This window comes from Chlamydotis macqueenii, chromosome 2 (assembly GCF_036417535.1).
Source record: "Chlamydotis macqueenii isolate bChlMac1 chromosome 2, bChlMac1.mat, whole genome shotgun sequence".
NCBI lineage: Eukaryota > Metazoa > Chordata > Aves > Otidiformes > Otididae > Chlamydotis > Chlamydotis macqueenii.
This window is the reverse complement of record NC_141557.1, coordinates 87,788,114-87,801,953: the sequence shown is the minus strand read 5'-3', so window position 1 is coordinate 87,801,953 and position 13,840 is coordinate 87,788,114. Positions and strand designations below refer to the sequence as shown.

At 37.1% G+C, this 13,840-nt stretch overlaps 1 protein-coding gene across 1 annotated transcript in view; it reads left to right on the top strand.

Moving 5' to 3' along the window:
- The window catches only part of ADCY2 (adenylate cyclase 2), a 225,742-nt gene that overhangs the window by 180,877 nt on the left and 31,025 nt on the right, over positions 1–13,840 (top strand). The window contains exons 15-16 of the mRNA XM_086740408.1: positions 41–125; positions 5,797–5,934. Coding sequence (XP_086596534.1) covers positions 41–125; positions 5,797–5,934 — 223 coding nt within the window. The remainder of the gene's footprint in view (positions 1–40; positions 126–5,796; positions 5,935–13,840) is intronic.

Below are 13,840 nucleotides of genomic sequence, written 5' to 3'. Positions count from 1 at the left end.
GTAATAGAGAAATTAATACCTGTTTTCTTATTTCTTGTAGAACTTCTATTCTTGGAATTTCATTTGGGGCTGCATTTCTCTTGCTTTCCTTCATTTTGTTTATCTGCTTTGCTGGACAGCTTTTGGTAGGTATTCAAGGAAACCTCAGTAGTTAATGGTTTCTTTTAAATAACATGTTATGATTTTGCCAAGTCATTCTATTTTTGCAGAGTACCAGTTAAATGAGAAAGGCTTGCATGCTCAGGGTTCTGAGGACATTGTTTTGTCCATGTTAACTTCCTGTAAAATGTCCTTATTTGTCTGAAAAACATAAAATGCCAGTGCAGTGACTGCCTGTATCTACACTGATGTTCTCCTTCCCCATGAAGCTGGATCCTCTGAGAGGTTTGCATTACTGTTTGATTGTTTGTCTTCTCACAAATTTTTGCTGTTGTGCTTACAGGAGATGACTCATGAGTGCTTTAATTTGAGGGACTGTGTATTTGTTCAGGTATTGTATAAGACCATTTTCTGAGTTTAGATAATATTTCACAGTAGAAATCTAATTTGGTACATAAAAATTTTCTACTAAAATTATAATTTTGCCATTGAGTGGTCCAGGTGTTATTGTAATGCCTATTAGTGTACCAAATAATATGCTGGATTTGAGAATTTAATTTAATTCAACATCTGGGCAAACCTTTCAGCATTTCACAATATAATTTACAAGTATTATTGTCCTACTCTCAGTTATTCTCAAATAGATCCAACATACAACTCCATCTAGTACAAGGTATTTGAGGATTTGTGAGAAAGTGAATGCAATTTGAATTTGACATGTAATCTGGAGTAAAACTAGTTGTATGCTTATCACTTAGTCCCCCCTTTCTCCTTCTCTATCTTTATATCCTTCCACAAGCTCCCATAGAGAAAGCTGAAAGATCTTTTATAAAAAAGCAAAACATGACATGGGAAAGACAATTACATCACTATGCAGTAAAACAGTAAGGAAAGGTGGCCTGGTAGTTAAAGCAAGAAACAGAGGAAGCAGGATTTCATAATTTCTCCCTTTTCCCTTGTGAGGCTTGTAATTAACCAGGACATGTTTTTAAGAAAATGTAATTAATATACATTTCAGTTATCTTTCCAATAAAGTAAGGATGCTGCCAATGCTCAGGAATTAATCTAGGATGGAATACAACAGTATTTTTAATTTTTTTAAAATTCTTGGAGTGGGGTCCTAGAGGTATTGCTCTTACTTAACTTAAAGAAAGAGATATCTGAGTGTGCTTCCTAATACCAACGGTCCAGTATGCAAACAATTTTCCCTACAGTTAATTAATAAGAAAGACAAAAGCAGAGAGCATCCAGGTTGTTTTGAAGGTTCTTTTACATGTATTTCCTGAGAAGTGATATCCATGATGTGCAAGTACTGCGATATGGTCACAAATCAGGGCTCCTGTTGTGTGAGGCCGTTTTTGGGTGGTAATGTCTTACTTGGAGATCAAGACTTGGTCAACGTAGAACATAGCATTCAGAGCTCTTTCCTCTAGTTCAGTGCTCTGAGCACTGTCTTTAAAAAGTCATTCAGGTTTGCTCTTTCTCAAAACCAGTGGCTCCTTAAATATTTGATGGGAGAGACTAAGAACGTCTTACCTTAAAATAGCATATAACACAGTGACTATACGTTTTCTTGAACAAGGCAAGCAGCAGAGGAGGTACCAGAACTGAACTCTGAGTGCCTAAAGGCATATTTATAGAGCTTACTGCCATGTTCTTTCCTTTGAAGGAGACAGTTGAAGTGAACCACATTTTAATGTGACCGTTTGTGAAGGATACCAGCTTTAGTTTTTCCCGTTATTTCTTTATTCAGGATTCTAGCTTTTGTCAAACTAGTTTCCAATATAAGTTGAGTATTCTTCTGGATGCATTCTTTATGATTCAAAATCCCCGGCTTAGATTTACAGGTGCCACCATGGAGTTCAAAAGCTTAGTGTTACAGTACTCATTTTAGAAGCACTTTGCTCCTTTTTATCAACAACAGGACCATTAGAAGGTCTGTAAATTATAAGCTTGTGTCTCTATACAAAAATCACCCTTCTCCAAGCTTAGGTCAATGTAATCACTGTAAGCCAGTCCTTTGGATTTGAAGTGTGGTGTTCTTCAAGTCTGAGTGAAAACAAGCATGTGAAAAAAAAATCTGAATTTGGGGGCTTTTTGTCTTGATTTCATTCTTTGTGACATCAGTATTAGTAAAATATTAAGTTGTATTGGAATGCAAAATGAAAAGAAAATTAATAGAAAATGTGATTCACTGGCTTTCTGTAAATAAGAGGTCTTCAGTCAAGATGCTCCAACCTCTGATAGCATGTGAAGGAGACGTGTGACAGCTCTTGCGACACTGTCTTTCATCTACGACATAGCTGTCACAATTAATTCTCACACCAATTCCTTGAACTCACTCAGAAAGACAGCATTCGTTTTGTTAAATGCTGAAGTAGGGTTTTTGTGTGTGGAAAGGCAACACAGGATACATTTTAATAATCTGAATATTCAAAATAATTTGTTACTCACTATCATGCTGAGCTGTCATATCAGATTTAACATGTTCAGATTAAACGGTATTACATTAGTCACCTTTCGTACTACATATACCTATTATTTCTAGTTGGTGTATGATAAACACTGAACCATATTCTGCCAGCTCTGCTTAGAATAAACACAGAAGCTAATGTTACTGAGATCTGATGTCTTACCCTTCTGGCATGCTTTCCAGAAATTATTACTTTCTTCCTCTCATCTCATTCTCCATTTTCTTAAGAAAATTGCAAATAGGATGTAACATTACAAGAAAAAGTGCTTGACATAAGTTAATGAATCAGCAAAATAAACCTGCATAGTTCTGCTGGTGCTATTAAGAGTCTGAATTTAGAGACTGGATTTAGACTGCTTACAGGTGGAATGAAGTTCAGCAAATCTGTTCATTTACAGAGAATGACTGATCAGCAGTGTGTTGTTTTATATTTTCCAAGGAAATTGTACTCAATGGTTTAAATATTTTTAGTGTTAATCAGATTTTTTTCACAGATTTTTCTTTCAGGAGCCTCATTGGCGTAACCTATGTAGACTGCTCTCTCTGCTCTTAGAGAGACCTGTCATCTATTTAAGAAACCAGATGAGCATGATAGATGTACCAAATAAACAGTGGTACTTCCCCTCCAGAACTCAGAGCTTTCCGTTAAACAGCCTGTCAAGAAATACATCACTGAGTTCTGGTGTGCTTCTGGTTTACAAGTAGAAATAACTATCTACAACTTCATTTTTGAAGCTGCAGTCTAGAAACACCCACATTTTTCTTCAGGTCAGAGCCAGCAATATCTGTAATTTTAGCAATAGAAGCTGGAAGAATGCAATCTCTTTATTGATTAATCACAGTGGCTGAATGATATATTGTTTCCTGAAATTTATTTTTTTTTATTCTCCACAACTTTCTTAGTGGTAAACTTGCCCATATTTTTTTAAAATGGAAGTAAAAATTACTTTTTAAAGAAACACAGAAAATCAGTCCAATAACTTCCTCCTTGCTAAAATACATTAGCAAAGTCAGATGATATTGATGAAAAATCTTGCAAACAAAGGAAATTTAGAGTTATTGCAAGGAATTTTGATACAGAAGTTATGTAAGTCTGTTCAAAAGTGTACAGGTACTTGGAAAGCAATAAAGCAGTCCTCAGCAATAAATGCAGTTCTCAGCATGGACATTGCTGAGTAATATCAGCAATTCTGTACTGTAATTTTTTCAGTGATTGCTTAAAAAAAAGTGTAGAAACTTCAGATTTAACAATTGGAAGTGTTGATGTTAAAGTCGAAAAGTCTGAGAAGTTTCTATCACTTGACGCCAACATTCATATATTTAGATATTGGGATTCAATAGAGATTTTCTGTGTGAAACTTACACAAGTTGTTTGTTTGCTCAATTTTGTGCTGCTTAGCACTAGAAAAACATGAAAACATCTTTTTTATAATATTGTTTTGCATCTGTTACTGAGCCTTGTTTTTTAAAGTTCTGTAACTAATCCACTTTATATTCCTTGTACTTTCTCAGTGTTTCCGCCTAGTTTTGTCCCTAATCCAACTTAAACTATTCCAGCTACTTCTAAACTTGGAAGAAAATCACAGAACAATGTAGGTGAAGTTGCAGTAAAGCTCCAGGTGTGCTATAACAAAGGCAAAGAGCAATTTAAGGCACTATTTCATGGCTGTTTTAATTGACCATAATCCATGCTCCCTGACTCATTAGGTGTTAGGCAGACTAGACAGATAACTGAATTATTCATTTTCACACAGATCCATCCCCTGCATCCAGTTGAACACTCTCCTTCTGTAGCAACAGCAGCAATCTAGGCTTTGTGCTTTTTACGTTATTAAAGTGGCAAGGATGACAAAAGTTTTCTTCCTGAAACTGATTTCATTCACTCAGAATCTGTCCAATACAGTATGCAAAACTCCCTGTCATAAAAGGAAACAATATGTAAAAAAAAGTTCTAGGTATACAGTGGACTTGTCCAAATAGTGTCTAATTAGAAGCGAAATAGTTATGTGCAGTATGATGAAGATCTTCATGTAAACTGCATCACGTGTGTTGGGTAATAGTGTGATTTTGCATGATGTGCCGTAGCTATTGAACTTGAACTAATAGATAAGTCCTGTAAATTAAGTTCTCATTTCGGGGACTTCCTATGCTTGTATCTCTGCTGATTGCTGTGGCTGGGGTGAAAACAATGAGTAAAGTGATCTCTGATAATATTCTGTAAATAGAGACAATGAGTTGATAAAAAGCAAATACTTTTGTGGGACTGCTACGTTCCTTAACTTTTCATTGCCTTTTTGAGAGGAGTTTCCGTCTTGCTGAATTTGACATTTGGAAAGGGCACAAGATGCCTCTAGACAACCCTATCTCCTCATTGCTAAACTTTGGGGAAAATTAATATTTATCGGATGTGCCACAAATTTTTGTTTATTCTGTGTGAGCATCTTGTGACTCTAGGAACTATGCCTGTATGAATGGAGGCTATTGCAATGTGTTCTTGGAAGCAGGTTAAATGAGTCAGAGTTTTTTACTGTTAATTTTTGCCACTATATATTCACTACATACTCTTTGTGTCAGACTGTAGGTCTGATTCTTGTATGAAATGCTTACTTGTTTTCTAGGTAGTTTTAGGGAAGGTTGTTTTGCTTTGCTGAGTTACCTTTCACTTAAAATAAATTATCAAACAAATCTCTCAACATATGAAAGAAAAACCCAGAAACTCTACTGTTTTGTAGACCGCCAAAGTTATATCTATGTATACAGCCTTTATCCTGCATAAGGAGATCTCTGTCTCGCTGTCCAAGTCTGTGCAGAGTCATTATTTAAATTTTGAAGTTTCCAGCAGTTACTAAATATTGCTCTTTCTATTGATAGTGGGGAGGTCAATTTGTTTGCCTGTTTTTTACTAATATTAAAGGCAATGACACTGCTGTCAACTCTGTATTTGCTATTATTAATAATATATATTGAATGTTTAATAAGGTACTTGCAAATTGTAATTATTTAACAGAATTGATATTATGGCAGATATTTTAACTAAATTTGCATTTAATTTCATGTATAATCATGATCTGTAACTCTTATGAGTTGAATGAATAGTTGAAGACTTCTGTACAATATTTCAAGATTCATGCTGCCCTCAATCTTGAGCATTTTACCCTTGTTTACAGTAATTAAATACACTAAAACTATTTTAATTTTCTCTTTTTTAAACTCTTCGCACTTAGCAATGTAGCAAGAAAGCATCAGCTTCATTGTTGTGGATCCTGAAATCATCTGGAATAATTGCAAACCGTCCTTGGCCACGGATTACTCTTACATTGACAACGACTGCTATAATATTAACTATGGCTGTATTCAACATGGTAAGGGAAAAAGGGGTAATTTTTCTCTTTTTTTTGGCCCTTTTAAGATTTTTTTTTTGTTCAGTATTTATTTAGATGTCGAATTAATGGCCCATGGCTGTGCTAGGAACTAACATGATAATGTTTGCCAGAGAAAGAAATGTAATGCAGAACAAAAGAAAACATACTGTATATGCAAACAGCATACTTAGCAAGAGCTTGGATCTTGGCTAAGTTTATTAAAGAAAATTGTAATTTATAAAGAATAGAAGATAGTTAAATCCCAAGTTTGAATTGTTCAAATCCCTTGCTGATCTATGCATCGCTTAGAAAAATGGAGTATTGCTCAAAGAATGAAGTATCTCCTCACAGGATGTATGAAGACTTTGTGCAAAACAAGCTAGGCTTTTTCAGATTTGTGATGCTCCTCTGCTGGTCACAAAATGATCATAATGTATACATTCTTGAATTTCATGTGCTTGTCTTTTTTTTTTGAAAAAGGAGAAACTTTCAAAGTTACATCGAAACTTCAAAAGTACTGAACTACAAGTTTGTCAGAGCTTACCTCTACTTTAGGCATTTCAACCTGTGCTTTTCTTTTCTCTCCTAATAGGAAAAATTCATGTAATTCTGTTATTCTTTTGTAACTATAGCAAATACAGAGAAGATCTGTCATTAGTCTGCATAAAGCCTGAATCTTAATATCTTCGTTTATTCTGAAGGATGTATTGTCTAATGGGATAAGCAGTATATGGAATCAAAAAAACTCCTTTTTTTTTCCCCTATGGGCTGAGCTTGATTCCTTTATTCATAAACCTGTGAAAGTGTTCCAGCTCAGTTCTGTGTCTGCAAAATGGGAACTGTAATATGTATTTAGGTAATGTTTTCATTACAACATTAATGCATAGATATTAGTCACATTTCAAGTGAATGAGATTTGCACTTCAGTGCTTTTGAAAATGCAACTCTAGCACTTCCTTGAGTTGGTAGTACTTTTGTTACTTGAGGTTTGTAAAGAACTTAAAGATTGATAATTCCTACACTGTTCTACTTTGTTTTCCCACAACATTTCAGGGGACCCTTAGTCAATCATTTGTTACAGTAAGTACTAAACTTGTCAGAATGAAGTGATGATATATTGTGAGCTTTTAAATGTGAACACTTGAAATTTCTGGTAGAATCTTCTCTCCATTTTTTCTATTAAGTGATCCTAGTCTTGTTTTTGTTGGTTTTCTTTTCAGGAAAGTAGAAATTTTCCTTTCTTTCTCCTGCTTTTTTAAAGGAGAGGAGATAGACTCAAAAACAATTCCGTGCTCAAGAATTTAAAATTCAGCTAATTGAATTTGATGTTTAAGGCTGGCAGAGGAAAAACTCAAAGAAAGGGTGGCTGGAAAATAAGAAAATAAGCTCTCTTTTTAACAGTGAAGGCAGTTAGCAGTCGGAACAAATTATTCTGAAAAGTTGTTGGTTCTCCATCACTTCTTGTCCTCAGCTGAAGACTACATGCCTTTATGAATTACAGCCTTTAGCTGAGCAAAAGTTATTTGGCCTGCTACAGGACAAAACCCGGAGATGGAGTAGCTTGTAAAATGTAGGTCAGATTAGACTTTCTCTTATTTTGAACTCTATAAATGTATAAGAAGAAAGGAAATAACCTACTTGGATTTCAAGTAGGCTTTAAGTTAGAGTTCGTGCAACTGTATGTTTATTTAGTAAGTTAAAAAGTATACAAGAAGATATGGTCAGCAACTGTTTTTCCCTTAGACTGAAGTTCTACTATTGTGTATAGCCCACTTCAAATTAGGCCTTCAACTAGTAAAAGACATTTTAGCAAAAAAGGAGTTGCTTAGTACATAATTTTTAATTTTTTAAAAATTTTATTGGTCCAAGTCCATTTTTATGTGGACTGAATGTTACAGTAAAACTTAATAGTCTGTATTTTAAAGTCTTTGTGCCTTATCAGTAATGACTGCAGTATTACAAATAATCATGCTCCATGATATTCATGAGATGATAATTTTAAGTACAATTCCCACCTTGAAACTAAACCTTAATAGTTTGACTAGCAAAAATGACTTTAAATGTGATTGTGAAATTTGCATTTCCTTAATATTAATAGCAAATTGTGGGAGAGACTCTGAAGTATCATTATTATATCTCCAAGCAACATGTACTTAATAGCGGAGTCCATTAACTGCATTTATTTCCATGAACTCTTTCAGTAGAAAAAAGCAAAATGTAACCATTAAGATTTAATGGAGACAAAAAGTGTCTAACCATCCCACACCTAATAAATCATAATTAAGACCAAAATGTCAAATAAAACTCGCTCTTTATGGTCAAGGGACATTAGAAAAGAGTAGGGGTGCAATTTTATTTCAAATTAGCTGTTTCAGCAGATATCTGACTCTAGTCTTCATGTTTGAGAGGTATATAGTCATGTCAGTGGAGGGAAATTAAAAAACAGCTATCAAATACCTCTTAGCTGAAGGGAGAGGGTGACTAATGCTACTTCCATTCAGCATTAGATCTGGTGCCATATAGAGAGTAAGGCAACAATCAACGGCTGAGGAAGACTGTTTTTGTGAAGCTGACCTGCATTATACAGAACACAGAATCATAGAATCATTTGGGTTGGAAGGGACCTTTAAAGGCCATCTAGTCCAACCCCACTGCAAGGAGCAGGGACATCTCCAATTAGATCAGGTTCCTTAGAGCCTCATCCAACCTGGCCTTGAATGTTTCCAGGGATGGGGCGTCAACCACCTCTCTGGGCAACCTGTTCCAGTGTTCCACCACCCTCATTGTAAGAAATCTTTTCCTTATATCAAGTTTGAATCTGCCTCCTGGTTTGAAACCATTACCTCTTCTCCTGTCGCTACAGGCCCTGCTATAGAGTTTCTCCCCATCTTTCCTGTAGGCCCCCTTGAGGTACAGGAAGACCGCTATAAGGTCTCCCTGGAGCTTTCTCTTCCCTAGGCTGAACAGCCCCAAATGTCTCAGCCTGTCCTTATAGGAGAGGTGCTCCAGGCCTCTGATATCTTCATGGCCCTCCTCTGGACTCGCTTCAACAGATCCATGTCCTTCTTACGCTGGGGGTTCCAGAGCTGGACACAGTACTCCAGGTGGGAGTAACATGAGAAAGTATATTGCAGGGAACAACTCAGATATCTCAGAGAGAGAGTAGGACTGTATGACCACAAAGGGTTGACTCTTGGAAGCTAAATGAATGACTGTATATGATACATCAAATGATTTTGCCTCACCATCCTCTGGGATTCATGTGATCTCAGTGAAGGTGGCATGATTAAAGAGCCCTGGAAGAGCTCTATTTCAGTGAGTTCTGCATCAAATCCATGAATGACTCTTGGCACAGCAATAGGGTCTCAGGGCTGTGCTGTCCCAGGAAGGTGCCCTAACTACCAAGTTTCAGAGTTAGGATGTTACTTGCTTTCCTCTCTTTTGTCCAGTGAATTTTGAACAACGGGACTATTTTGTTTGAAAGAACATGTCTTTAGAAATGTAGAGACTGACAGAGGTTTGAGTATTTCTGCTCCATTGTTTAATGTACATCTGTGAGCACAAGCTCTCTTAAATTATGCAAGTATTGGCCCCATATTTTTCTCTTCTCTAGTCATGGCTGATATCGTGTGTTTTAATAATGACAAATAATTAAGCAAACATGCTTCTGTTCTCATAGTAGAAAGCTGGTTTATTTAATACACCTTCCTTTTAGTGTAGCTAACTCTGTTAATACAGTTGCTGACCTTGTTCAGTGCCATATTTTTCATAGGCAAGCTCTTTGGCAGATACGCTGTAATTAAATGTCCCTACAGCGACTAGCACATTGAAGACCCTCTTTTGAAGGGTGCCTAATGCGTTTCTTTTAAGAAGAATAGGCCAACACTGCCTGGAGCTTGACCTAGCCTAAGATTTGTAAGGAGAAAGGGGAATGCACAGCTGCAGTCATGTCATTTAAGTAGTACGTGCAGGGCCTCATCACCAATCCATTCCAGATTGTAGACAGAATTTAAGAAACTTACTAAAATCCATATCAGTCTAGGTACACTGGACTAGCAGAGATGCACTAGCAGGTGAGATAGATAGCAAGCACTTGGCAAAAACAGTCCTGAAATAATGTTTACAGCAGTTCTGGTGTCTTTCAAGGGCGTAGGGAGGGAGTCGTGCTGTCACATGATCGTTTGCTTCACAGTCCAACAGAGATGAACCCCTGGAAGTGAATATCACTCCATATCTGTTAAAGATCATGATGATATCTGGGTCTGTAAAAGCCCAGCAGGCTCCTTGTCTCTCTTACAAAATGCTGCTGAGAGCTTTGAACAAGGCAGTTCCTTGCCACTGCATATTGCCTCTGCAGGAAGGCTGGGACTCGAACATGTGGGGACACAGAGATAGTTATGCCTTTTCACTTGGCACACAAACTTTTATAAAAAATCAAAGTAAATTATCGAGCAACTTGAGTTTGGTAACTTTGACTATTTGCAACAAACACACCACAGGACACCAAATAACACTGATGCATGAGCACTTGGAAGCTAAGAAGTCTTGTACAAACCCAGAGACAAAATGCTCTGAAAATCCTATTCCATGCAGTACTCTCTGGATCTTCATCTTCCTTTTCCAAATAACTAATATCTCAGCATCACCTCTTGTTTATTCAAAAAAATCCTTAATCGTCTAGGGAAGTACTTAGGCTCTCGTTAAACTTCTGCTTATAAGCTTGTGAAGCTGAGGAATGATACCAGAATTTGGGATTCTCAAAATTTTTCTTGGGGCATTCATTTGGGGATCTGGGCATAAATTCCTGACTCAGCTATCAGACAAAGTAGCATTTTTCAAATGAAGCAGTGATACGCATTTTGAAAAGAAGGTTCACCTATGCCACATGAATATTTGGAGAGTTGGTAGAAAAATTACAAATTAACAAGAGGAGTCCTGCATGTTTGACTTAGAGGTTCAAACAAAAGAGCAATGCTGAGCAAAAGCATCATTGCTTCTTTTTTTTTTTTGTTTTAAGAACAATGCAAATCCTCTAGTTCAACCTGATAGCAGACTTGCATGTTTCTGCCATACTTAAAAGTATGCTTTTCTCACTCTGTCTTTTTCTGAACAAAAGAGTAGGGCACAAACATGAGCAACTTTGTTTACAACAGCACTATAAAAACTGTAGACCATTGTCTCTTAAGGAGATTGTATAGCTTTTCTGGAACAACAGAAAATTAATTTATAGTTGCGTGTTCATATAAGGCCAGGAGGTAGTGGGGAGAGAGAGGGATGGTGACAAAAATGTTTCTTATACTTTTCTTTATAGTCCTCACATGTCCATTTCCAGTGTAATTTTGTGTAATAAGGAAGAGAAAACATCCCATTCATTTGATGGGCTAAACTCAGTTAAGCTGCATTTTTTGGTGGCATGCCAGACCTTTAGTTTTGCTGCTTATGTGTTTCCATTGACTAAGCACAGCTCTGCTCTGGAATTGCTTTTCCTGGAGCACCTGCTTCCTAAAGAACTTACCTCTAGGCTGGCGAGTTTCTCGCTGGTACGTGAAAGCACACTTGTTAGTGTTCTGAGGGCAGCTTATGCCTTCTTTTTGCACAGAAAATTATAGTAGTATTTGTCTTTACAGATGACGTCTGCATGATGTTATGCTACCATAGGTTGATGAGCACAGTTGAACTATCTGTGGCACTTGAATCAATTAATTTTGCCTTTTGCTTTATGATTCTCTGTTTAATGGAGGTGTACTTCCCAACTCTCTCCCTCCTGTCCACCAGTCACGGGGTCAACCCATTCACACAGTAACTATTAAAACTTTACGCATTTCATTATTTATTCCATAATCGTTTAATTCAGTGTCCATTTAATTACTCCACTTAGTCCACAATATTAAATTCTGCCACCTCTGCTTTTTCTGAGTAGGATGCTATTTTATGCACATTAACATGGAAATCAGCAAGCTCACTTGCTTGGTAAGACAACCCATTTGACTTGGCCATGTTTACAGCTTATCTGACCATGTTCATTGTGAAGCCTTAGTTCTGGTGCCTTGTGGATTGTACAGAAGGGTTAAAAGTACCACGGTCAGAAAGTTAGCTTTGTTTTTAGTAAGATCTAAACCAGTGCATTATGTAGTCTTGTGCAGATTCTGGGTCAGATAAGGAGAGATGCACAAATTTGCTTATCCCATGTTGTGGGGGGAGGGTCTGTCACCACATGGTTCCTATTGAAAGAAATAGCAGCACAGCAGGTATTTTCATCATAAGAGGCAAAAAACTCACAACTGAAGATTGCAGATTATACAAACACAAGAGAAGAAAAAGCTGTTAGAATATATAAAGTTAAAATGAGAACTTAATGGTAGTGTGCTCAGATGTTCCCTGGCAAACATTGGTATTCATAAAAAATATTGCTTTCATTTGAGTCATTTGAGTAGGTGTGACTGCATAGCAGGACTGAGCTGTCTCTTCCAAAAAAATACTATGTTGAAGAACAATATGTATCTCCAAAGCGTGATAGCAGATGTAGATAACTGATGAGAGACAAGAAAGACAAGTACAAACACATCATTCAGAAATAAGTGTTGTTTGGCTCATGGGAGATGACAACATTTCCATATCCTTTTTTTCCTTTCTATGTGTATTTATATGTTCATAGATGTGCCACATTTCCTATAGCATTCTTTGTATGCAGGTAACTTTTATAGGTTAGAAATGCCCTTTACAGGGCAAAATTAAAATGCTGTAATAGAATTGAAAGTATATAAATATATATGCATATATATATATATATAATATCACTGTGTTTGAGTTCATCATGGTATATAATCTTTTGCTCTGTGGACATGCATGGGATGGGATTCTGAAACTAAATACAGTTATTTCATGTTTGCAAAAAAAGTAAATGCACTGTTAGTGGGATGTGGAGACTCTTTGTACACTCTTGGCAAATGACCTGGTTAACAAGACCTGTTAAGAAGAGAATGCCAGTATAAATAGTTGGGGGCAGGGAGGGGAATTAAATACTTAAAACTGTCTGGCAGACACTGGCCCAGAATTGTTCCTGTTAAAGACCAAGTCCAGCGTCAGCTGGGTTAAACAGAAACCAGGGTACTTCAAAAGGAATTTTAAGCAAAGAAGGAAACCATGTGGACAAAAGTATGAAAGAAGCGTGGAAATTCATAACAGGAGGCAGAGACCTGCGAGTGGAAACAGCTGTCAAAGCCTGGTTTGACACTGCCATAAGTCCCCCCTCTGGCATCACACCTCTGCCTCTGCCAGCAAGAGCAGCCTCCCCATGGGACAGTGTCAGCTGCAGACCATGACAGGCAGGGACTCACATCTCGGGTTTGTCTGTGCACATGAACTCACAGGCCACTTTCTCACCAGCACAGTGCATTAACAATTTGTAGGGAGCTGCACAGGTGCACATAAAGCTAGAGCACCTACATCTCCTGACAGAAGAGGTGTGCAAGTAGAGTAACCCACACTCCTTGAAGAGAGAGTGTGTGCATTTAACCCGCACTTCCTGTGAGAAGGGGTGGATGTGCATATAATTCTGTGCCTGTGCACAATCAGAGCTTTAGGGATCAGTTATAGAAGGATGTTTCAAAATTTGTGGGTGCTTATTAACATTTTGTAGGGTCTGGTATTGTGATTTATCTGTCGTATTACTGATACTGATCCTGAATGTGTAGTTCACTGATTGCAGGTTAATTAAGTGCAGTTACACATAAACAGTCAGAGAAGCATGTTTGTAAGGAAGACAACCTGAAAGTGCAACTTTACAAACAAAGGTGAGCCCATTCTGCATGTTACTCCAGAGGTCGTGACAACTTCTTGTAAAGCAGTCTTGGTAACAGATGGCATATTGGTCACCTTCACAAGTGTGCAACTGGTCCTGCTTCTA